The following is a 25,896-nucleotide window of genomic DNA, read 5'->3' on the forward strand; positions in this document are numbered from 1 at the left end:
CTTGCGGGGTGCCGCACCCAAGCCGCCTAAAGCCCGTGGTCGTACCCTCCAGCCGGACTCGGGCCTGGCGGCCGCTTAAAAAGTTAATCACGAACCTGAGGAGCATTTTACTAAACCCGAGGCTCCGCATTTTCCGTATTAATCGCCTATGGAGGAGGGCGTCGAAGGCGCCTTGGACGTCGCATGCGACAAGGGTGACTTCCTCCCCGCGAGCTAGAGCCTGCTCGATATCGTGGGCGAGGGCACAAACCAGATCCGTCGCCGATCGTTTGGGTAGGGCACCGCCGTGGGTGCAGCTAAGGAGCCCGTTATCGTATATGGCCCAAACTATCCGGCGTGCAACGAGCCTCTCGAGGCCTTTTCCGATGCAGGAGAGGAGGGCTATAGGCCGCCAGGATCGAACGCTGCTCCGGTCTTTCTTCCCCGTTTTCGGTAGCATCGCGACTTCGGCCTTCTTCCAAGGCGCTGGGAAATGTCCGAGTTCCAGGCAACGTTGGTAGAGCCTGCGCACCGGCTCGGCCAACGAAACCCATCCGGCTTTTAGTAGCCGGACGGTCATTCCGTCGATGCCCGGGGACGTGCTCGTAACCCCAATGCAGGAGCGCTCCGCCTCTTCCGCACTAACCTGGGTGTCCCAAGGGATTTTAGCCTCGTCCGCCGACCAGGCCTCCAAGGGGTCTCCCTGCAGGTCATCCTCCGCCGAAAATCGGCCAAGCACCTCCCGTTGCAGTGCTTCCGCTTTTGCTAAAGGCTCGCTCACTTGCTCGCCGTTAATAACCAGCGGCGGGGACCGGAGGCGTGGTCCGGCTCCCAGCCAGCCCACCATGTTCCACAAATCCTTATCGTCGCGCAGTTGGTCGATCCGGTGCCTCCAGTACTCCCGCTTCGCGGCCCGCACCCCTTTCGTATAGGCTTTTTCCTCGGCAGAGGCGTCTGCCCTATTTACAGCGCTCCGTTTAACCCGCTGGAATTCGGACCAGAGCCGCTGGCAGTTTTCGGTCCACCAGGGAGCCGAGCTGCCCCTTTTTCCCGCCGGCGTACCCACGACCCACGTCACTTGCTCCCATAAAGTTGTAAATTCAACTACCCACGCGTCCAATGCGTAGCCATCGGCCGCGGATCCCGGGTCCGGCATGTCTTGCATGCCAAAAGCAAGTAGCTCCGCGAACTTTGGTAGCCGGTCGTCCCTAACCGAAACGTTGACCGCCTCCGGGCGGGGGGCGCCGCGCGTCCGCAGCGTGGTATAAAGGGATTCGTGGTCGGAGCCTGTGTAAAGACTGCTGTCAACCACAGTTATTGTGCTGGGGAGGTTGGAAAAGACCATATCCAGTAAACCCCCGTCGCGGTGGGTGGGCACGCCGATATTTCCTGTAAAACTCATCCCCTGGGTTTGCGCCCATGCCGTCAGTTGATCCCCTCCGCGTGCGTTTGCGCGGCCCGGCTGGTATGCAGCAGCCGCTACGTTAAAATCGCCGCCTAGCACCGTGGGTCCATTTGGCACGGTATTGCATACCATTTCCAGCGCGGCCTCAGTACCCGGAGCCCTATATACGTTAATAAACAATATTCCGTTAATTTCGAGCCAGAGTACGTCCCGCGTATTTTGGCCCTGCGGTAACCGTCGTTGTGCGGCCCCTAGGGCTGCCCCCTTTTTAACGTAAGTGAGCACCCGAGGCCGGAGCCCAGTCATGGCTTCGTAAATGCTTGCGTGCCATTCGTCCACTGGCGCAAAAACATTATAGCCCGGGTGCGTTTGTGTAATCGTATTTAGCCCGCACCATGGCTCTTGGACGTTAACCAGGTCCACTTCTCTCTGGTGGCACAACTCCAATAGGCTCAAATGCACACCCATCCTTTTACCTACGTTGGCCCAAACTGCGTCGAGGCATTCCCGCTACATGTTACCGAGCGAGTCTTTCGTCATATCAATCGATGGGTTGCTTCCAAGTCTGTTACATCAGCGGGGCAGATTTCGGCAGCCGCTGCGTCTTCCTCCATTTCGGCTGCCCAAACGATTTCGTCGTGCACACGTTCCTATTCAGCCTGCAGAAAGTTGCGGATGTCCGCCCCTGCCGCCTCGCATGGCCGCGCTCTTTTATTTGAAATGCTCGATCGGGAGCTCGAGGTTTGCGAATGCTGCGATAAGGTGTTTAGGACCGGGATTGCAGGTGCTGGCTCTCGGCGGGCCGCCTCAGCCCGGTCGTTGATAATCGCGGCACGGTTGGCAGGTCCAATTCTGCGGATCCCCTTTAGTTTACGCTGTAAAGGTCGTTCAAACTTCCCATTTACCACTAAAGGTCGGGCAGGGCAGTTCTCATGTCCGGATGGGAAATGGCCGTGGCAATTGACGCATTTGGGGGCTGCTTTGCACGGCTCTTCCTCTGTCGCATGTTTTGCTTCACCACATATGCCGCAACGCGCTTGCCGTACGCAGCGACGTATTTCGCAATATCCCTGGCAACCGTCGTGGTGGTGTGTAATTTTGCGTGATTTTTCAACCTTCCGCGCACGTTTCGACACTCCAAAAAGCTGAAAGGGCTTTACGGGTTAAAGGAAGGACACTATCCACGTGCCCTCAGCCGTATATAGGTCGTAACCATGTTTGGAAATATGCCAGTTAACTGGCTGCTGGCCTGCTGCCACGGTAATCTCCTCCTGGATTACCTCATGTACGTCCTTTCTTCCGTCCAGGCAATTGAGCGTTCGGGGCACTCCAGAGACGGCGTATATGTGCCAGGTTGTCGGAACAGTAACTTCCCGCGCGTCCAATGCGTCCATAATGGCCTTGACCGCGCTGGGGTTGAGGAGTTTTTGCCGTGTTTCCTCAGAGGCCACCGTAACACCCCAGCCCGTGGGGGTACGTTTGGCGTTTGGGATTTCACTGTGTGGCACCGAGACCAATTCGGCCAGTTTGGTCGTTACCGCGTATGGCTCCCTCGTCACCATCCGCAATTTGTCATTTACGCGGATCAGGATGCGGTTGGACGGCTGTTCTGTCAAACGTTTCGGGGCTTGGGAGCGGTCCCGGCCCGATTGGGAGGGAGTTGCGGAGCTGTCAGGTGCATTGCCGGGCGTCGTACGTATTGGGTACGAGCGCGTGGCCGGGGTTAAAATTTGCGTTGGGGCCGCCGCTGGTGGCGTGGCGGCTCGCTCGGCCCATGTGACCGATTTGTTAGTGGGCGTGCCTCTGCCTTTAGAGACCGACGACGCCGTGCCCGTCCTCGTAATTAAAATGCTGCGCCTTTCGCTGGAACTGGTCGGCGAACGCGACGGGGAGCGCGAACGCTCTTTTTCAGGGAGGGTGCGACTGAGGAACCAGCCGCTGATTACGTCGTCAAGTTCAAGAACAATTCTCCTAAGCGCGGCGTCCTCCGGGGCCTGTAAACTTTCGAGTTTGGCTGCAAAGACCTCTTCGAGCCAGCTGCCGACTATTTCCACGTTTTCCAACTCCTGCTGCAGTGTTTTGATGGCCAGGGCCGGGAGGCTGGAGTACCTTCCGCGGCCAGCCGGCTCAGGCGCGTTAGCGGTGCGCGTGTCGAGAGATACGTGTCCCGACTCGGCCTGGCCCTGCGGCAAAGCCTGCGGCGTGCTCTGCGGGCGCGCGCGGCGGTTTGAGACCTCTGGTGAGGCCATGACGACCGGCGCCCGGAGGGCGAAAATTCTTCAGCTGTTAAGCTTATTGGTGTGTTTGGGTGTAAATCGCTAACAAAGGTGGGTCTGACCCATGAATGGTGGAGGATGCTTGTTAGAAATCTGGAAGTAAATAATAACCAGGGCATTGAGAGGACTTGGGCAAACGCGATTTAATTCCTCCCGGGCAAAAAATCAAATGTGCAGGTTAATTACCCTGCATCGCCCATACGTTTGCCATTTGCCACGAAAGCGATCCCAAAGAGACAAGGGTACAATATAGGGGCGACTTTATTCGAAGGATTTAAAACTAAGTGTAAGAAAGAAGGAAGGCACGCAGTCCCAGTCGCGTACACGCGCCTAAGCGAACAAACAACAAACGAACCCTGGCGCCTTATCACGTGGGGTGGAGCTGGTCACGGTTAGCAGTCGTCCAGGCATACCATTCCGTAACGGAGGGTCTGACCAAAGTTCAATAGTCGTTCTTATTCCGACATACCTAAATCTTTACTTGCGATAAAGTCTCAACCGTACGGAAAATCCAGGCTTAAGTTTGTTTTCAATAAGCTCAAGAGCACATGTATTTTTGTCGGTTTTGACAATCACCGATCCATATATCCAATCTTCCAATGTTACGGTTTCGCCGGGTGCAGTAAATTTCCAATCCGTAAGCCTTACGCCATATTGCACAACTTCGATCCCACATTCGAGACATAATACGACCATAGCTTGAAAAGTCACCCCTATGACGGGTGAGAGAATTGTGGCAAACTTCATAGTAAATTCGTTGTAAAAAGGTAGGAACAAAAATATAACAAGGAAAACCGCTTTTAAAAAAAACTTTTGGGATCACTATACTGAAAATGACAAAGAGACAGGAAATGATATTTGTATTTACACGGTCGGAAGAAAATTTTGATGACCAGCTTATAAGTCACATAATGTTATAAGCGATTTAATCAGTGCTAATAATAAACAAAATGCGCGTATTTAAATTAAAATGCATTTGTTATAAGGATCAGGCCCGCAGCCCCCCATCGACTGTAATCTCTCTTCTCTTCAGTTACAAATTTTCGTTAACAGTGCCTAATATATTGTTCTCCAATATAAGATTGGCCGTAATAACCGCCAGGGTAAAAATAGCAAAAGGCTGTTTTTTTGGCATTTGTCAACGAAGATTCTACTGCGAGAAGGGTGAAGGGAAGCAAACAAAGTTGCGAAGATTGACGCGACGCGAACAAAGATAATGCACTTGTGGGTCGGGGTCGGTGGCCAGGGTTGGGCTGGTGCTCTTTGGGTCTGAATATCACAATCTCTCTCTCTTTCTCTTCTGTCCAGTAAGGAATATTCTCAAATGGCGCCACGGCACGGAAGCCAGTCTTTTGGTGTTTATTGACCAAGATCTTGATGTTGTTTTTTTCTTTACTTTCAGAGTAAAATATTCGTCGATAGGTGCCAATACTTTGGCTTTCGCGCTATTTTTAACCTGGCCGTAACACCAATGGGCTACGTTCTATAATATGTTTACCCTGGCTGTAATAGTTATAATGCGGTGGCTTTGCCATGCATTTTTAATTGCGTTTAAGCTATATTAAGCCCACGATTATATACATACCCCTGAATGAACATGCTGGTGAAAATTTAGTGTAATTCAGATAAATTGGAAATTTATAGTTTGACTATAATTAGGATATAAACCAGTTCAACGACATATTTGGTGGGGCTTTTTAATTTACGTGTAGATGCAGGAATTCGAATACCTCCCCCAGTATAGACCCACTGGCACATTTATTCAAGGGTAGGTATGTATTATGGACCTGGATTGTCTTTTTCCATTCGGGGTTTACTTGGTTCGATAATACCTCACGTGGTTCGCCGCCCTTAGCAAACAATGCCAACGGCGCTAATTAAAATGGTGCCAGCGATGACGGTAACGGTTAGTAATGCGACATGGTCGGGGATTATGGTAGTAATTAATAGGCATTTTTCATATCTTACAATTTTGTTCCTCATTTTGTTTTTAGTCCGATTGTGTTCTGTTACTCCAAAAGCGTTTTTTGAATAGCATGTCTGGTACATTATTATAAAACAGAGGCAAATGTTTCTTTTAAAACATGGTAGCTAAATAAATACAGTGAATTACCACACCGTCACGCAAATAATCCCAAGAAGACGAGGCTTCAATATAGGAGTGATTTTATTTGAAGATCTAAAACTAAATGTAAAGGGAGAAAGGCACCCAATACAAACGGGATATTAAAATAGTGCATGAATGTTTTAATTTGATATAAATGATTAGGAAATAATAAAAGAATATTATGTAGCGGTGCCGGGAACCCCTTACCCCGTTAACAGTTAAGACAGTGTTTTAAACCTTGTAAATGCCTCCGATTTTGGCGATGGTTTTTTTATTAAAACCATAAACTTATCATTTAGTAAGTATTTCAAGCTCCCGCGGATTATAAGTTTGGTAAAAAGCCGACGTAAACATACACGATGGCAAGTGAGCTTTTTGTTGCGTGGTCTCGTGGTATATTTTTGAGCATAAATATATATGCAGAAAGACATTTTATTAAATAATGCCATAACAGTGCCAGCAAATCAAAACTTTAATCAACCGTTAAACTGTAAAACTGTTATTGAACTACTTTTACTTTTTTAAACATACATGGGTATCGGTGGCTGAATATTAAATCCACCCTTCTCCATCAGCTCTTCCAGTTCTAATTATAATAAAACATACAACAATCTCTTTCAGCCTCCTGTGTTACAACTAACGCGATGCATATCCTAAAGAACATTCCAATCACCCTTTTAGCGGTTTCTGGTTTTATACCTTTAATCTTTGCCGAGGAAGACTGCAAACGCGTCGTCGAAGAGCCTGGTGGAGAAGGGCCAGGATGCTCACTTCACCCGTACACAACCTTTTGCTATAAAAAGCCTAGAAAATACTACGTTTGCTGTATAAATCGAGAATCTTGCGAGAAATATGCATGGATTTAAATGGTGGAAATTGAAGGTTTTCGGCCCATGCCTTGTTTGAAACACTGTCGGTTACGAGCAGTTTAATTTGGATAAAACGCGGCATTTCCTTTAAACAGTTATTTCTGAAAGTGTTGGAATAGCCTCACTCGCGCGCGCGCAGGAAAGGAGGTAAAGACGGGCCGGAGTTGTGACCCCGGCGATTGGGTGACTAAGCAGAGGGCACGGACCGCATAAAGACTTTTCACCTTGCGGTGAATACTAAAATGTAGTCGCACGACTTAAATAGAAAACAGACCGAATATACCCGAATTGCAGAGGTATAACGTTCTCACCCATTTGATTAAACCTACCACATAATGTATTGTTAGTAGGCCTGCGAGCCTACGAACACTAATCAGTGAGTAGAAGTACGGCAACCAGTTGTACGACGCTCACAGATTGGCTACGTGAAGAGATAAGCCGCGCGCACGAAGGCCCAACCCATTGGTTGTTTAAACGCCGGAGTCCGGTTTATGCTACTGCCCGAAATTTAGATTGGATGCTTTCCCATTGGAAAAACCAGAGATTTAAGGACCGGACGAATCTAGCGCCCTTGTACTAAAAAACTAGATTGCACGCTGTCGTGCGAAGATTATTCAGCTTCCATCCAAACAACCAACCACTGCAAAGATGGCATCAACAAGCAACACACCAGAGACGCGCGACGAGGATCATCACGAACTCGAGGAACAACAGCTACCTATCGCTAGGTTGCTGCGCACGCCAGCCTGGATGAAAATGATCGAAGCGAGCGGGATCAGCGATACACAATGGCTAAGATATATCGACCCGCACGCCTGGGATCAACCACCACCCGACCTCACGCAGCCACTGGAACCAAATCTACATACTTTATGCAGTTATACTATGAAACAGTAGTTAGCGTGCGCAAGGCACAAGCAGCGGGAAAAATAACCCCAAAGCAACGGCTGCGCGAACGCTTCCAAGAAGAGCTTGAGGGATGGACAAGCTACCAGTTCGATCAAATATCGCGCGAGATCTGCAAGGCATACGTAGATCTGTTAGAAGAAGTATGCGGACTTACCCAAGGGAGGAGAATCAACGACAAACTCGTGCGATTCCCCCAGGATAAGAAGGAACAAACGGGAGAAGGCCAGCGCGCGACAACCACAACACCGCAAGTTGTGTTCCAGTCTGTGGAATATAACGGGTACCAAAGTCCACCCGCAGAGCCGCAGCGCGCACAAAACATCTTCTATCCAGTCCCGGATCCAGGTATTATTTATGCGCACGAACCAGGAAGAAGCACAACAGCCATGCCCGGAAACAGGCTAACACGGGAGGTGCAAACATACCCGCAAATTGCTCCGGAAAGGGACGGAAATGCGACCTACGCCCACCGCGCGACCAGCCAAGGGCCGGAAGTACCAAAGTACGAGTTACCACCCGTGCGACCAGTGCCGAGCGAGCTTATAGACCCTATCGTTGCAGACCGCTTTATTAAAACATGGAAGCAGGCAGATAATTATACGGGAAGGCCGTACGACATGTGGAGATGCGTTGTTATTATCGACCCTGTTCTCGTAAATGTGAAAACGAGGGTTTGACGGGTTTGACGGCACACTGTTTATCAAAGAAAATGACCCGCATATTCTTATATCGTAGAGCTTCGGTATGCGAACGCTGTCACTGGAGTCGTGCTTCCTTCTTAAAGGGAGTCCCTCCTTGAATATGCGTTTCGCATTATTTCGAACATGCTTTGTCATACGCGCCAATAGCTCGCGGGATTCTCGATCTGAAGAATGCTCACTCAGGTATAAATCCGGAAGACGCCAGTTCAAATATAGATTTTGGTGTGAAGGGCGGACTTTGATATTGTCCCAATAATTGTGAAAACAATAAGAGCACAAGCGGCAGGTCGGTTTGCAGCTGCCAATATACTTATAATCATTCCAGAATTTCTGGACACGGGTTATGCTGCAACTAATAAGAGCAGAATGCACCTGAACTTCGGTATGAACAATGGGTCGAAAAGACTTTGTGGTAATCTGTTGCGTGATTCGATTATCGAGGCCCATATCTTCCAAAATCGCCACTTTTTCCAAGTACACTTTGGGGTCTTCGTCTTCGCGAGTCATATTCATAACAATGGTTGCAGCGCTGAAACTGGTGTCGGAAATAGGCTTGCGCATCCTCTCGTTTGGAGGAATGGAATATATAATAAATCCATGGAAGAGTCGCGGCCACCAGTTATGTGTCGCAACCAGAACCTCAGCAGTTTGTCGGTAAGACAACAATCGACCAAGACAATGTCTCAGCTCACGCCAATGCTCCTGCGGCCGCTTCCCAAGACGTTCTGACTGTAATGAGTTGATTCGGCTCATTCCGTTCTCCTTGAAAGCATGAATTACCTTCAAAAGTGATTCGCAGTCACTACAGAATGAAGTACGCGTGAGTTAATTAAAATATTGTCTCAAGTGAGCAGGGGCTGGACCTACACTTGTGCTTCTCGTCAAAGTTCGCGTAATGCGTGAACCCCGCTTTTAAAGAGAGTTTGTGTAACGTTGCGTACCCCCTGTTCGGCACCCCCCGTGTTCGGCACCCTGAAAATCTAACAACGAAATGCCTACTTTTATAAACTGATTTAACTATAAAACTATCAACGCACAAAAATACAATTGTTTTCAAACTTCTCCGGTTCATTAACCTCTTCTTCATCAGCTAAAGGTTCCAAATTTTCTATATCATTTTCCTGCAATCCAATAATGTTCTGTTTGTTAACCAAAAGCTCGTTTGGATCCGGAACCACCCTCCTCCTTTTAGCCGGCCGTATTGCCTCCAGTTGTGCTTCCAATAAACTGATTTTTGCTGGGCGCTAGCCAAAAGGGTATTGTTGGAATAACCTCACTCGCGCGCGTGCAAGGAAGGGAGTTAACACGGGCCGGGGTTGCGGCCCCGGCGACCGGGTGACTAAGCAGGGAGCACGGGCCGCACGAAGACTTTTCACCCGGCGGTAAACGTTAAATTGTAATCGCACGACTTAAATAGAAAATAGACCGAATATACCCAAATAACAGAGGTATAGCGTTCTCACCATATAAATAAGTCTACCACGGATGCATCACGTAGACTTACGAGTCTACGAACACCCTGAATTTGAAAATTATTGCAAAAATTACAATATAATTTTAATTTGCCTGTGTTACGGAGTGGCGTGCCTGGGCGACTGCCAACCGTGACTAGCTCCACCTCACGTAACAAGGCGCCAGGGTGAGTTTGTTATTTGTTCGCTTAGGCGCGTGTACGCGATTGGCACTGCGTGCCTTTCTTCTTCCTTTACACCTAGCTTTAAATCTTCGAGTAGAATCGCCCCTATATTGCAGCCTTGTCTCATTGGGATCGCTTTCGTAACATCTACCAAATGATTTTTTTTGTTCTGGTTGGTCCTTAGTGATGAAGCACCAAATCCGAACAGTCCATACCAATGGGAAAAAAAACGACTCCGGTTTGGCTCTTACTTGAGTTCAGGTGGAAGCATTTAAGAATCGATAAACGCCGCAGATATTAGTTGTATTTTTTCCGCATAGCAAACTCTTTACATTTGGGGGCAATTCGGCTGACGAATAACTGTTCGCGGATTCGCCCATCGTCGGCCACGTCTTCTCTAGTGTTTCGCCAGGCACTTTTATCTTGTATGGGGTTTTCATGGAGATATTCCAGCGTATCGCTAATTTAATTGGGTGCATGAATAGAAACCTGTGGAGTCATTATGCGGCACTGGCCAATTGGAACCTCCGTTCCAGGTAAATTCTTGTGAGATAACACGTTTGAACCACCTCCAACTTTTGTATGGGCGAGGCGTCCCACCTACTTTCAGCTCGGAAGTGCGGAGAGTAGCACTTAGGGGGCATACCAGTAAGGATTAGATCCCATAGGGCTCAAAACTGCAGCAGTGAGCAGGTTTGTCTCGCTACCGACTTTCTTTAACTATAACGTGGTACGATATTACCCGTGCTGTTAGGAAGATTAGGCTTATGTGTGCCTTGGCAGCATGGGTTATTTCCTTTTCCTAGACCCTGCCACTTTGTTTTCCGGCCCAGGCTGTGTCTCGTCTCCATCTGGGCCTTTTTCTGACGACGCTGCTGCCTGTCGATGTAAACGATGAAGGCTTTACAGCGGCTAATAATTGGATTAAAACACTTAGGCCTGTTTTATTGGTTTCTGCATTTGATTAAACTGTTAGTTTTGGGTGTGACAATTTTTCATGACATTACTTTCACTTCTTGCATGTTTTACATCTCCTTAAGGATTACCTGGTCTAAAGTTGTTGCCCCCGTGTCATCTCTCTAGGCTCCCATAGGACTCCCTGTGCTATAAGGAAATAGTTTCGACCTAAGATTTTGAATCAAGGTCTTACTCTTTAAAATGGTATATAACACCTGCTTGTGCGTTACCAGTTAAAAGATAACTTTGATGATAAGTTTTAACTTACAATTTTTAATTAAAATTAACAATCAATTTTCTGCTGCACAACCACCGCTATTGCACATATCTTGTCAACCAATCGACTGCTACTGTAAAACTTAAATTGGTATTCAGCACCTTTCTCTTATACGGTTCGACCGCTTACAAGCATTAGAATATGTCATACTACGTGTATTTGGTCGAATATCTCGGCGCTCCACGGAATCACCATGCTATATTCATCGAGACCGACGATGATCAAACTGGCTACCTGTACCATATCAAGGGAACCATTCAAAACGGTATGACGTATGAGGTCAAGCACCGTCCCAAGCCGGAGGAATCGCTTCGTCCAACGGCGTGCAGAATTAAAAATGCGTTTTTCTCATGCTTACGACTTCCAAAGGGCCCTTTGCGAAGATCCCAACGCGTTAAATGCGTGGTTTCGGCTGGTTGCCAATATAAAGGACAAATATGAACCTCCGTTAATAACCGAAAAATCGGTCCTACGGCCGTTAACTGCACGGGATCCGGAGCGAGTGGGTGGTGTAATAGAGCTTCCGGAGCCGGTTTGGTTTGCGGGGCGTGGGGTTAATTCGGTATCGGTGTTTGAGCCGGTGTTCGAGCCGGTATTCGGACCGATATTTAAACAGGTATTTGAACCGGTATTCGAACCGGTACTCGAATTAGTATTCGATTTATATCCGGTTCAAATTCGATTTGCGAATCGGGGCGGTTTTTTAAACGATTTTACAATAACCCGGGTTATTTGGTCGTGCAGGCTATCCACTTCCGTCACACACCTTTACAAACGTCTTCGTGACCGATATTTGTCGTGTTACCGCATTGGTTACACGGGTGATCCAACGGTGTAAACGGGGCTAATAATCTAAATTGGAGGGCTTCCGTTATTTCCATATCCGTTAATTTTGTCGATTTATAGGTAAGTAATATATTAAGCCATTTTCCACCTAAATAACTAGCGTTTTCAGTTAACGCGTTTAATTCCGCAAGTGATAAATCGTTACAAATCCTACAACGTCGACCGCAGGCATCAGCAAATCCGATAGACCGATATTGTCTGAAAAGATAGGCTGCCTTCTGCCAGAGTTAAGGCAGCTAGTCTCAGCCTTTCCAAAATGCTAAGCAAAAGCCAAGCTGAAATTGAAGCGGGAAAAGCGCGGCAATGGCGGACCCCTTGCCAGGAAAATCTCGAAGCAGAACTTTGTCAAAGGCACCACAGTCACAATTTAGCAGCTTCTCGGTGCTAAATTGTTAACTGCCATACTTCTGAAGCACATTGGATGTGCAAATCTGCAAGCGATCATGCGGCCTCACGCCACCCTCACCAGGATCATTGTTTGATTACCTAAACCGATCGTTTCCAGTAATATTATACTCTTGAAAAAAAGCGACTCAGCACCAGCAGGGAAAAACGAAAGAGGATACAAGTACAATTGGTAGAGGGTGGCTTTGTCTCGATATGCTCTTCCTTGGGTTCTGGTTTTGTACATGTAACCACACAATCTCCTCTTTACATACAGGGGTCAAAATTTGAACCTACTCTCATAAATAGAAAATCTTAATTTTCACAATCACCAATGGACGCTAAGTAATAGCACCAACACATTGCAGGTGCGGCCACGCTCTAGGTCGATGCATGGTCCGCTTGGATGAGGCATAGATATATCGAGCATCACACAGGAATCGATTCCTATTGGTACCGAACAAGGGGTAACTAGCCTGTTCGTTCATGAGCAGACAGCGAGTCAGTAAGTCACGTGTGTAAGCACGTGACGTTAAGAACCAGGAGACGAATTTTCAACAGATTCTGCGATCACGTAGATAGGGGTTGGATAGAATACGGTTAATTTGTTATAACGTTGCGTACCCCCTGTTCGGCACCCCCCCTGTTCGGCACCCTGAAAATCTAACAACGAAATGCCTACTTTTATAAACTGATTTAAATATAAAATTATCAACGGACAAAAATACAATCGTTTTCACGCTTCTCCGGTTCATTAACCTCTTCTTCATCAGCTAAAGGTTCCAAATTTTCTATATCATTTTCCTGCAATCCAATAATGTTCTGTTTGTTAACCAAAAGCTCGTTTGGATCCGGAACCACCCTCCTCCTTTTAACCGGCCGTATTGCCTCCAGTTGTGCTTCCAATAAGCTGATTTTTTGCTGGGCGCTAGCCAAAAGGGTATCTTTGGCTTCGAAGCTTTTTTGGACTTTTGCAAATAAAAGACGTGAAGTAGCGTTGGTTTTGTTGGATTGGGAAAGTTTTTGCAGTTGAAGTCGGATATCTCGGGTCGTTTTAGGGGTTTTCCAAATAAGTAAAGACGGGTCGTTAATTTTTTGGGCTGGGCTTTCCGGTGTTTTATCCCTTTGCAAACCGTTGTTTTTATCTTTTATAACGTTGGCGTTGCTATTTTCTAACAAAAAAGGGCTTAAAAGTGGTTTAACCAAGTTTACCGGCCATAACCCCGTTGTACGCCAACCAGATTGAATGGTTTTTGCTATAAATGCTTTTAATCTGGCCTTTCGATAACAAAGTAGGAAATTTCGTTTTCCAATAACTGTTGAACAGCAAAATTGGCTAACAAATCCAAGTTGACGTCGATAAGCTTCTTTTAACGGCCCAAAAACCGATAGATCCAATGGTTGAAGAACGTGTGACGAATGAGGGGGTAAATATAGGAGTTGAATATTATTTTGCAAGCAAAGAAGCATAAATTCGTCCGTTATATGTGATCCATGGCCATCCAAAACTAATAACCGCTTTTCAGGGGTTAAAGGTTGGGTATACGGAATAAACACCTTTTTTAACCATTCGATAGCCGTTTGGTTATTTGTCCACCCGTTTTCGGTTGCATGAAATTGCCAATTATCGAAAGGGCTTAAATCCGTGGGAAGCCATTGTTGTTGTACGTTTTTTCCCTTAAATATAACGAGGGGAGGGAGGGCAACGCCCGTAGCCGATATACATTCGATTATAGTCGTCCAACCACGCGTTCCGGGCTCTTTTCGTTGCAACGGCCGGATCCCGTTAAGCCCTAATACTAGGCCATTAGATCCTTTGCCTTCCATTATACCGGTTTCGTCCATATTCCAACGGTTTTCCGGTTTAATAGCGTTAATAACCGGGTTCGTAATATAAAGCCACCAAGATTTAATTACCTCCGTAGTAGCGCCATTAACCCGGGCGTTATCTATTCGACGGGGCCTTTGGGTTTTAAGGATTGGATAACGAGCCAAAAAACGAGTTATCCAACGTTTTCCAAGGCCTTTTGTCTCTCCGGCGGCTTGAAGAATTCGTTCGGCAAAAAAGCGTAATTCTTAATGCGTTGGCGGAAGCCCTAAAGCTGTTTGGGTAAGTACCCAATCAGCCAAATGCTTTTCCTGTTCCGTGGAAAGCCTTTGAAAAGGGCTTTGTGCTTTTTTATAAGGTTGAGAACCTTTAAGTCGACTTTGAAGTGTAGACCTAGGTATTCCCCATTTTCGGGAGGTTTTTGCAATTGGATTGCCATTATTGACGTCGTTAATTGCAGATATAAGCTGTTTTTCAGTATATTGCTTCATTGGAAAATGGAGAATTAAAATCAGAAAAAAGTAAATCCAAAAGTGACAGATTCATCGAGATATTTATAATAGAAGTTGGAGGATAAAAATAAAAGTGTTGTTATTTTTGGGTGCCGAACAGGGGGGGTGCCGAACAGGGGGTACGCAACGTTACCGCAAACAGGACGCAGGACGCATTACGCACAAACTAAAAGCGACCTTGGAAATCGATGGACGCCGGTTCAGCAACCAAATGTTTTACGTGACGGAAAGTGGGCATGATATGTTTATTGGGCAGGATTGGCTAGTTGAACAGGATGTTTGGATCCACCCGAAAACGCAAACGTTCGCATGGCCTGAAACGACACCATCGTTGGCAAAATTCTCGCCAGCCATCAGACTTCCGAACATGTTGGACAAACCCGATCCGGCTGCACAAGCCGATGCAGAGCGGCGCGACCGAGCATTCGAACGGGAAACCAAAAGGGTGCAAATACTTGGACGACCGTGGCGCCAAACAACCTTTTTAGAACCCAGACCGACCCCGGTTATTTTGAGTGAGAACCAAACCGTTGTAAATATAGCCGCCCTTCAACACAAGCTGGACACCGACCCCCGACAAAAGCGATGGAAATCGTGCCCATTACCCACGCAGCCCATCACGTTAGAAATTGGACCCGAAAAACCCGCCATCAGCCTATCTACCGTCGGCCGTTCGTACCAATGGAAAACCAACAAGGGAGAACCAATCCCGTTCCCGGAAAATGAAGACCCCGACCATGTCGAACTGGTCCGAAGCAAACTGCCATCCCGACTCGCTCACCTGGAGGGATTCTTTTCGAAAGCAGCTTCCACCAACCTGCCTCCACATCGCCCAGGGCACGATGTAATTTTGGAGCTAGACAAGCCGAAAACAGGATCGCCTCCGACGTACAGGACACCTGTGGAATTCCTGCCGCTCGAAAAGGAAACAGTCGACGAGCTGCTGCGCATTGGGTTTATCGAACTCTGTATGCAGGCCGACCCGGCGCCTGTCCTGTTCGTACCTAAACCACACTCCAAAGAACGCCGTTTTTGCACCGACTACCGATGGATCAACCAGTTTTTGAAAGATCGATTCGTACCAGCCCCGGATGTCAACGGAACTATTTTTAATTGTCGCAATGCAAAGAGGTTTACAAAAATCGACATTATTCGAGCTTTCAACCGGTTACGTATGGCGGTTGGCTCAGAGTACCTCACTGCTTTTCGCACCCGACAGGGCACCTTTCAATGGAAGGTGCTTCCCTTTGGGCTGAAGGTCGGCCCAGCTTGGTGGCAATCTTTTATCAACGCTCAGCTGAATGAACTTTTGGACTTGTTCGCCAGCGCATACGCCGACGATGTTTTGGTTTATTCCGACGGAAACGAGGAAGAACATTGGGACCAAGTAGAAGAGGTTATTTACCGATTAAGCCGAGTCGACCTCCAGGGAGATATTAAAAAGTCTCGATTCAACGTTACCACGGTCGATTATCTTGGCATCGTTATGGACGCAGGTCTGGGCATCCGTATCGATCCAGACAAACTGCAGGCAATTAGCGATTGGAAGTTCGAAGACCTTACGTCCAAAACAGCCGTGCGTTCCTTTTTGGGATTGTGCAATTACATTCGAATGTTTTGCCACCATGCCAGCAGCGTCGCTGAGCCGTTGAACCGACTGTTGAAGAAAGACGCCAAATTTGCTATGGGGCCAGAACAGAGGCGAGCATTTGAGGAAATGAAACGTTTAGCCTGCGATGCACCGGTTATGGCATTTTTCACCCCAGGCCGACCGACCAAAGTAGAAACCGACGCCTCACGCAACGCGACCGGCGGAGCAATCTGGCAACAGCAACCGGGTGGAGAATGGAAACCTGTGGGATATTTCTCAAAAACGATAACCCCAGCAGAACGCGCATACCCGATCCAAGACCGAGAGCTGCTGGCAGTGGTTCAAACGCTGGAACATTACGAACCAGAATTATTGGGGACAAGCTTCTTCGTGGTTACAGACCACCAAGCTTTAGTTTACTATTCCACAAAACGACTCCTTTCGACTCGACAGGTGCGTTGGGCAGATTTCCTGGCCAACTTCAACATTACGTTTTAGTACCGCCGCGGCAAAGACAATATAGCCGCCGATGCCCTGTCCCGCAAGACGGCAGACCTTCCAACAGTTAAAGCTCGGGAAAAAGAAGAACGAACAATGACTTTAATCCCACCTGAGAAGATCACACCTACGGTGGCCGCCGTCAGCACTGCCGACCCAAACGCCCACGTGGTGAGCGGCGCAGATTTGGTAGACCTAATACGACAAGAGAACGAAAAGCAAAAGCTAGGCCAACACCAAGGAAAGCTAGTCGTCCCGGAAACGACTTTAGACGGACAGATTTTTTTGAGGACCGCTCTGATCCGTGAAGCTCACGAGCCCAAAATATTCGCCCACGCAGGACAGAACAAGACGATACAAATGATCAAAAGACGGTATTTTTGGGAGGGCATGAGTCAAACCATTCGGAAATACATCAAAAACTGTCACGACTGCGAGCGAAATAAAGGTAGACACGACAAGACCCCGGGCCTATTGCATCCGCTACCGATACCGAATTACGTTTGGGAACATGTAGCAGTTGACGGAAAGGACATGCCCAAAGACAAGTTCGGATACGACTACGTGTGGGTGTTCGTTTGCAAGTTCAGTCGCCTGATAGCCACCATCCCAGGACAGAAGACCGACACAGCAGAAATCCTGGCCTCCCGATATTACCGATACCTATACCGTTTCCTAGGACTACCTTTCGTTTGGATTAGCGACAACGCCGGGCCGTTCATCTCCGAATTCATGGCGACGATAAATGAACTCACGGGTACTAAACACCGACACGGCAGCGCCCTGCACCCTCAAACACAAGGTGCCGTAGAGATAACCAACCAGGAACTGGACCAAAAGCTACGGTTTTATATCGACAAATACCAGACCAGTTGGAGCGTACATTTGCCTGCTTTGGATTTTGCCCACAACGCCGCGTGGCATTCCAGCCTTGGTATGTGCCCGTTAAAGGTAGTGCTCGGGACCGAACCCCGAAACCCGCTGTCCACCGACCTGCCAACCACGACCGTTGATTCAGACCAGAAACGAAAAGCGCTGCAGATCGTCCGCCAGACTAAAGAAGTCCAAGAGTTGGCTCGCCAAAACGCGCTAAAAACGCAGGCGAGGCAGGAAGAACAAGCCAACAAAAAGCGGCGACCAGTAGATTTTGGCGTTAACGACTATGTTTTCGTCAAGAAAAAAGGGTTTCCGACGACCGCACCGACGACCAGACTGGATTCACAGTGGACCGGACCATGGCAGATTCTAGAAGAACGAGGATATAGCTATGTTCTGGACGTACCTGAATCGTTTAAAGGAAAAAACTTGTTCCACGCAGACCGCCTCCGCAAAGCCGCAATGGACCCATTACCACAACAGAAAAGAGAGCCGCCTCCGCCAGAAGAGATCAACGGAGAACCAGAGTTTGTGGTCGATAAAGTTTTAGCGTCCCGATTATTTGGCCGGAGTAAGACATTGCAATACCAGGTCGCATGGCAAGGATGTGATCCAGACGACACGTGGTACCCGGCTGAAAACTTCAAGAATTCAGCGACAGCCCTTGACGACTTCCACAAGAAGTACAAAGATGCCGCAGGACCGCCGAAGCGATTGGCAATCTGGATAAAAGCCGCTGCCGAGGATAAGTTGGACGAACCGAATCAGGAGGATAACGTGGCGGAGCATGGAGAGTTAAACGGTAAAAGGAAAAAGCGACGACATGGTTAACTTGACAAGAGCCTCGCATGATCTCCTGCGTCGACATACGAGGTTTGGAAGGGGGTAGTGTGACATTTGGACCATGAGATCACCAGACCCTAACCCTGACCCTGGACCAACGACCCACCAGGGTGATACTTTTATCGACGTCGCGTCAAGCTCAGAACTTTGTTTGTTTCCTTTCCTCTCCTCAGAGTAGAATCTTCGTCGATAGGCGCCAATAGACTAGCTTCCGTGCTATGCTTACCCTGGCCGTGACAAATACTAGCATTTTGGGAAAATTTAAACTCTTTAATAGCAAAATTGATTTGTCCACATACTGTCCTGGCCCACATACTGTATATCCACGTTATCCAATATCGCATAAATTTTGTTGAAAAATTTGCATCGCTTTCCCAATTTACGTGGTTATACACGTAAATTTCCGCCGAACGCTCCCATATTTGCCCGATTCCGCCCGTAAACAAAAAGTAACATGAAAAATATACCAAAATCCCACCACCATATTCGCAAATGTTGGGTCGTAGTTTTTCCATATGCAAACTAACTCATCAATTTAAACTTCGTGGGATGCCCTTCGACGGCATTGCACTTCAAAACACACATATTATGTTTTACAGCGGTTGTATCGTTTGGTTCAAAAACGACGTCGGGCAATCTCCCATTGATACAGTCATTGTAACAGGCCTCAAAAGGCGTGAGAGCAGCGATTCCACCGCAGTTTAAGAGAAGGGCAAAAGCGAATGAAAAACGCATTTTTTCGTATTGGGTAAAATGATAATTGAATGAAAAAAGCGAATAAAAGGGGCAAATAAACAGATAAAGCGGCGTTAATTCAAAAGTATATTGTGGAATGATATGAGACGGTAGTAATAGCTGTTGATGTTTAAATGGTTTTAATATAAGATATTTGATTTGGTTTTTATATTAAAATTGCTTGGGCAAAATGTGGTTTAAACTGGTTTCTTTTGGCATGGTATTTTTTAATTTGTAATAAAGGTTATTAAATTGCGTTTATAATTAGAAATATTTAAATTAAAAGGGTTATTTATGTAATTACAGTTTAATAATAGCGGGGAGCATTAAAAGTTATTTATGGGTTTATTAATGCGGTGGATGGGATATTTATGCCTTTTATAATTAACCATTTTTTTAATTTTCATTTTAAAGCGTGTGAGGATCGGGCCCCCAAACCTACCCTCAGAATTACGACTCGATTATATGTTCCAATTTGGGGTGTGGTATGCTCTGCTCGTAATTACCTATGCCCGACTGTTGCAAATTTAACTCGGCGACAATATCACTGCAAACAAGTTAGTATTAACAATAAAACAAGGTAACAAAACAGGGGGGGGGGGGCTAAAAGATCGACGCACCATTCCAATTGCATGCAAGTCCAGTAAATTAGGTAGTATCGAATGTCTTTAACGTCCTGTTCTTTCCTAACCAGTAATACCTGATTGTTTCGTTGAACGAAGCAATGGATTTTGTGTGGACGCCAAGGCTGCAGGGATGATGGCAGGGGGTACGAAGCATTGGATTTACTAGAGGGTTACGAAGCATTGACTTTTTTTGATCGTATCGCTTCAAAATTTGAACCAGCGATAGATTCAGGCGCCATGCACAATCAAGCAAAAGGACGATTGATTTGGAGCAGAAATGCGGGAGTTGTACGTGGTTTAAGATTGTATTATTGATATTGATGGGGTGACGAATTGGGGGTGGACGAGTCAGGGTTACGAGCAGGCCAACGCAACAGACGGCGAGGATGAAGGACGGGTTAGGGTACAGCAGGCCAGGGCAACGACGAGGACGGACGGGTTAGGGTATCGCAGGTCAGGGCAACGACGAGGATGAAGGACGGGTTAGGGTATAGCAGGCCAACCCAAAACGTTTCAAACGACGAGGGCGACGGACGCGTTAAGGTTACATGCAGCGTAGCAGGGCCCATTAAAAAAATCGAAACGCAGGGTCGCGGTAACAAAAGGTGAAGACGAGTCCAACAGAAGACGAGTCCAGCATTTAATCAATATTAATGCCAACCGAACCAACACAACGACAGAATGGCAGACATTCGACCGTACGTTTGGGTAAGCAAATATAAGGTGGTAATTTGTACCCAATGCCAGTTTGCCAACGCAGCAACCGAGGTCGAGCCGCATTTACGCGGTACCAGCCATAAGATGCGGCCAGACCAAGCAAGAAAGATTGCAGCAGCAGTCGGCCAGTTGCCGAATATTTACCAGGACCATAACGCATTGCGCGAGTTCGCGTTCCCCCCGCCGACGTGCCCAGAGATTCCGTTGTTGCGGCCGGCACAACGGGACGGTTTTGGATGCGCGGAATGCGGGTGGGTTTGCCGGCAAGAGAATAGTATGCGCGACCATTACAGATCCAAGCATGCATGGCAAAACCCGCGGACCAGAGGAGGGAAGCAAGTCGCGGCACAGTTGCCGTGGCGTACGGGCGTGCGATTACAGCGGTTTTTTAAGAACCGGCAAGCAAGCAGTTGGTTCGAGGTCGAACGGCCGCGGGCCACGACGGATGACCCGCCGGTACGAGCCGTGGCGACAATCGACGACATTATCAGCAAGGCAGTCAAATTGGGCCAGGAAAAGATGTGTGCGATGGAAAGGATTTACCACGACAGGGTCGAGATGGCCAACGAGAAGTTGGAGCCGAATTTGTGGGTCCAGGAGGTGGGTTGGTCGCGGCATTTGCGCGGGTTCAGCCGCATGAAAATAATGGCGTTGATCGACCCAATTAAAGAAAAGGAGCGGACGTTGGAGGCCATGTGGCAAAGTTTCCACCGGGCAGCACGGCAGGGGCAGAGGATGATTTTGCAGGGGGAGGTCGACGACATCGTGTTGAAGACGATCAACCGGAAGGATGGCGACAAGCGGAGCGACAAGCGGTTCAGTGCCAAAATGGAAGCCGAAACGTGGAAAAAATACACCGAGGTGATGCGGCAGGTGATTTGTTATATGCACCGCAGCCAGGCGATGGAGGACGAGGAGCGGCCGGCGTACCGGTTGACGTTGCAGCAGGGGGAATGGTGGGACGCGTTCGAAAACGCGGCGGCAGAGTTGGCAGAGACGCGGAGGCCGACGAAAGAACAAGAGGAGCGGTTGGATCGGTTGTGCGTCGACGCGGTCGTCGGGTTAATGGACCAGATATTATTGCGGACGGGTTACGAGAACGCAGTGATTAGCGGGTTAGCGGTCATGGGGTTGTTACCGATGGCAGGATGGGCGAGCCCGTTGAATTACACGCCCAAATATTCGGCGGTGATAAAGATGACGCGGATATTGTTGGCGAGCCAGATCAAGTATGAAGACGACGAGGAAATGGAGCGGTTGGAGGCGCAGGGGTTGGAAGCAGAAGAGGCAAACGAGCAATGCGTGGGCATGGACAGGCGGGCGCACGAGAAGGTAATGCGGTTTATGGTACGGCCGACCACGCAGGGGCGATCGTCGCCGATGGGGTGGATATACGACCGCAAGGCGTACGGGATGGCGATCCGCAACACGACGGTGGCGGAGGGGTTCGTGTCGTGGAAGGGGGACACTATCACGTACCGGAAAATCCAGTTCGGCATGGGCCAGTTGGTCGACATGGTGCACGGGATGGTGGCGGAAGCGCGGGAGGTTATGGCGGAGTTGTTAATGATGCCGGAGGGACAGGACCACGAGCAATTTCCGGCGATTAATTGGGCGGGGTTACACGACGACCAGAGCGACGAGGCGTACGGGTATTTGTTTTTGCGGGACGAGCGTAACGAGTGGCCGGTCGACGGAAAAACGTGGTTAATGGGCAAAATATCGCAGCAAATCGAGTTGAAACGGGCGTGGGCAGGTACAGAAGCGTCCCCGTTCAGCGGCGAGCAAGTGCGGCGGTACGAGCGGTCGGTGGAGCGGTTCCGCGAGCAGATATTATTGTTGATGCACATTACGGGCGGGCAGCCGGCACGCGGGACGGAGATTATCGGGTTGCGGATGTGGAATACGGGCGGTGGGGGGACGCGAAACGTTTTCGTGGACAACGGGTTGATAAGTTTTGTGGTGTTGTACCACAAGAACATCCGGACGACGGAAAGGGCCAAGGCAGTCAGCCGGTTCGTGCCGCGGGAGGTGGGATTATTATTAATGTGGTATATGTGGTTGGTGTTGCCGTTTTGGCAGCAGGTTCAAGGGGTGGTGGAGGGAGGGGACGAGGCAAGCGCGTTTTTATGGGCGAACAAGGTGATGTTTAGCAAGGCAGAAGAGAGCGAGGACGAGGATGAGGAGGACGATTGGGACGAGGACGAGGACGAGGACGAGGACGAGAACGAGGCGGAGGGCGCGAGAAGCACCAGGGTCAGGGACGCCATTAAAGAGCAGGGACCGATCGTGCACACGGCCAAAGCGCACGGGGTATGGCAGTCGGACCGGATAAGGCGGCGGTTGCAGCAGCACACGCAGCGGTTTATGGGTCCGGCGGTCGATATCATTTCGTGGCGCAACATCGTGGTGGCGATCAGCAACCGATATTTGGAGGGTGCGTTCAAGGTGGAAGGGTTTAGCGAGGACGACGACGAGGACGACGGGCAGGAGCGCGAAGCAAGCGCAACGGACGTGTTGGCAGCGCAGACGGGGCACGGGGCGAGGACGCGAGGGATGATTTATGGATTGGAAATGCGGCGCAACGTGTTCGGGACGGCGAATATGCGGCAGAAGTTCCGGATGGCGAGCACGCAATGGCATCGGTTTTTGGGGTTTGGGGATAAAGGGTTTACGGACGTGGAGGCGGCAGGAACTAAGCGGAAGAGGGACCCGTGGAGCGACAGCGCAGAGGAGGCGCGGGCGAGGCGGTTCAAGAGAATGCGGGTTGTAAATATCCACGGGGCGTTGCAGCGGATAATGGGAGAGGGGGCGGAGTTCAGGGGATGCCAGGAGCAGGTGGTCAGGTCGATTTTTAAGGGGTTAACGCCGATCGTACAAATTACGGGCACGGGAGGAGGCAAGAGTTTGTCGTTTATATTGCCGGCATTTTGCACGGGCATAACAGGAACGACAATCGTCGTGGTGCCATTGGTGGCGTTGCGAGAGGATTTGTGGCGGCGGTGCCGGGAAAGCGGGATCGAGGCGCACGTGTGGACGTCGAGGGGCGCGAACAGGGCGGCGGCGATCGTGTTTGTAACGCCCGAGTCGGCGAGCACCAAGATGTTCCGGGATTTCGTCAACCGGTTGCGGGTGCGGCAGGAGTTGGTGTCGACGAGTGCCACATGGTTTTGGACGCCGGGTCGGAGTTTCGACCGCAGTTGGGGTTGTTAGGTCGGACGATCGCGGGGTGGGGGGTGCAAGTGGTGTGTTTGACGGCCACGTTATCACCGCGCGACGAGGAGGCATTCCACCAGGCGATGGGGTTCCAGGGGAATATGGTCACAATATACCGGGTGTCGACATCACGGCATAATATCGAATATAGGGTCAGGTATACGAAGAAAGTCGGAGGTAAGCAGCAAGCAATAGAGGAGGCGGTGGAAGAGGCGGTAGGAGAGGCACGATTACGATACGGCGACGACACACGGATAATTGTTTACGGGGGGACAATTAAACGGACGGAAACGATCGGGGAATCGTTGGGTTGCCCGATATACCACGCCGGGGTGGCAGACGAAAATGGGAAAAAGATGATTATACAGGCATGGATGCGCGAAGGGGGGGTGATTGCGGCGACGAACGCATTAGGGGTGGGTTTGGACGTACCCGACGTTAGGGCGGTGATACACGCGGGGGCGCCGCGGCGGTTGCGGGATTACGCGCAGGAAAGCGGGCGGGCGGGACGGGACGGGCAAAAAAGCGAGGCGATTATAATGTTGCGGGCGGGCGAAAGTGGCGTGGGAAATACGGGGTTGGAGGTGGAAATGGTGGAATATATTTGCGGGGATGCATGTCGGCGGTCGGTGTTAAACGAGGTAATGGACGGGCAGACGGACAGGGCCAGTTGCGCAGGGCCAGGGGAGGAGGTATGCGACGTGTGCCAGGCGCGCGGGTTGGGCGCGGTCGAGCAAGAGTGGGGGTCGGGGGATGAAGAGTTCGCGGTGATGGATGATAGCAATGCGGCATTGGCGGAATCGGAGCAAGGCCGGCGAAGGGAGCAGCAAAGGCAGGAGTGGTGGTTGGGGAGGTATTTGGAGAGTTGGGCCGAATCGTGCGTAAGTTGCCGGTTGACGTACGACGGGGGGTTTAGGCACGGGGTGGAAGATTGCCCGCGCAAGGAGGAGCAAACGGAAATTCGTACGAGGATTGAGGCGAGGGCAGGAGAAATCCAAAGGTTGGTCACGGCGGGGATGGAAAGGTTCGGGGGTTGCGGCAAATGTATGGTACCGCAAGCGTATTGCGGACGGTGGGTAGAGGTGGCAGGGGACGAGGGACAGTTCCGGTTGCGAACGGGGGCGGATTGCGACAAAGAAAGGGTGTTGTTTGAGGTGGTTGCAGGATTTCAAGACCAGGCGCCGGAGTTGTTCCGGGAGGAAATGAAAACGAGGATGGGGGATAGGCATTGGGATGGAAAATTCGAAGGGAGGGAGGCGTGGAAACGGATGGGAAAGCGGGTTAAATGGGGAAGGATGGAAACGAACGAGTTGTGTATATTATTTTTTCGATTAGTTGAAATTTGGAGCAGGGAGATGGAGGGCGGTGGGATTTAAATGCGTAAGTATTAACAATTTGTAAATGGATATATATAAATAAAATAAACGCAGATAAAATAAAAGTAATTAGCAAAAAAGGCAAATAAAATTAAAATTGAAGTTGGTCCAGGGCCGTGAATATAAAATTAGCAAACACGAATATTAAAATGATAAATATGTTTTAAAAGCGCAGAAAGACGAAAAATAGTGATTATAAGGGTAAAGGGCCGGGAAGGTTAGGGTTAGAAGTGGTTGTGGTTAAAGAAATGCAAAGCGTCCCCGTAACCCGTTTAATGGCGCGGAGCGCCCATGTCCGGTGGCGTGGAGGCCGGAAGGTTAGGGTTAAAAATAATTATGGTTTAAAAAAGCGCGGAGCGCCCCCGGAACCCGTATAATGGCGCGGAGCGCCCATGTCCGGCGGCGTGGAGGCCGGAAGGTTAGGGTTAAAAGTGATTGTGGTTTAAAAAAACGCGGAGCGTCCCATGTTCGGCGGCGTTAAGGCCGGAAGGTTAGGGTTATATGGAGGCGGGAGGGTGAGGGTTATATAAGATGCGTTGGGATTAAAATAGTGGAAGTATAACGAAAATAGTGCAGAAAAGTTGAAATTGAAATAAAGGGGAAAATATAATAAATCAAATAATAGAAAAAAGTTGAGGGGATTAAAAAACATATGGAAAAATAAATTTGAAGTTGTTATAAATTATAATTGGGCGAAATGAAATGCGGTCAAATTGGAAAGCAAAAGGAGTT

At 49.0% G+C, this 25,896-nt stretch overlaps 2 protein-coding genes across 2 annotated transcripts; both read left to right on the plus strand.

The window, feature by feature from the left end:
- Positions 1 to 7,424: 7,424 nt before the first annotated feature.
- Positions 7,425 to 8,222, plus strand: MGG_15398 (uncharacterized protein; the record flags this gene model as incomplete). Its single annotated transcript, XM_003721471.1, has 1 exon — positions 7,425 to 8,222. One exon carries the CDS (start codon positions 7,425 to 7,427, stop codon positions 8,220 to 8,222), a length of 798 nt encoding a protein of 265 aa, XP_003721519.1.
- Positions 8,223 to 20,472: 12,250 nt separating this feature from the next.
- Positions 20,473 to 25,541, plus strand: MGG_18098 (uncharacterized protein; the record flags this gene model as incomplete). The annotated part of the gene is made up of 4 exons (XM_003721472.1): positions 20,473 to 23,739; positions 23,940 to 24,669; positions 25,124 to 25,168; positions 25,335 to 25,541. Exons 1-4 carry the CDS (start codon positions 20,537 to 20,539, stop codon positions 25,539 to 25,541), a joined length of 4,185 nt encoding a protein of 1,394 aa, XP_003721520.1. The 5' UTR covers positions 20,473 to 20,536.
- Between the last annotated feature and the right edge of the window lie 355 nt (positions 25,542 to 25,896).

This window comes from Pyricularia oryzae, chromosome 7, assembly GCF_000002495.2.
Source record: "Pyricularia oryzae 70-15 chromosome 7, whole genome shotgun sequence".
NCBI classification, from domain to species: Eukaryota; Fungi; Ascomycota; class Sordariomycetes; order Magnaporthales; family Pyriculariaceae; genus Pyricularia; species Pyricularia oryzae.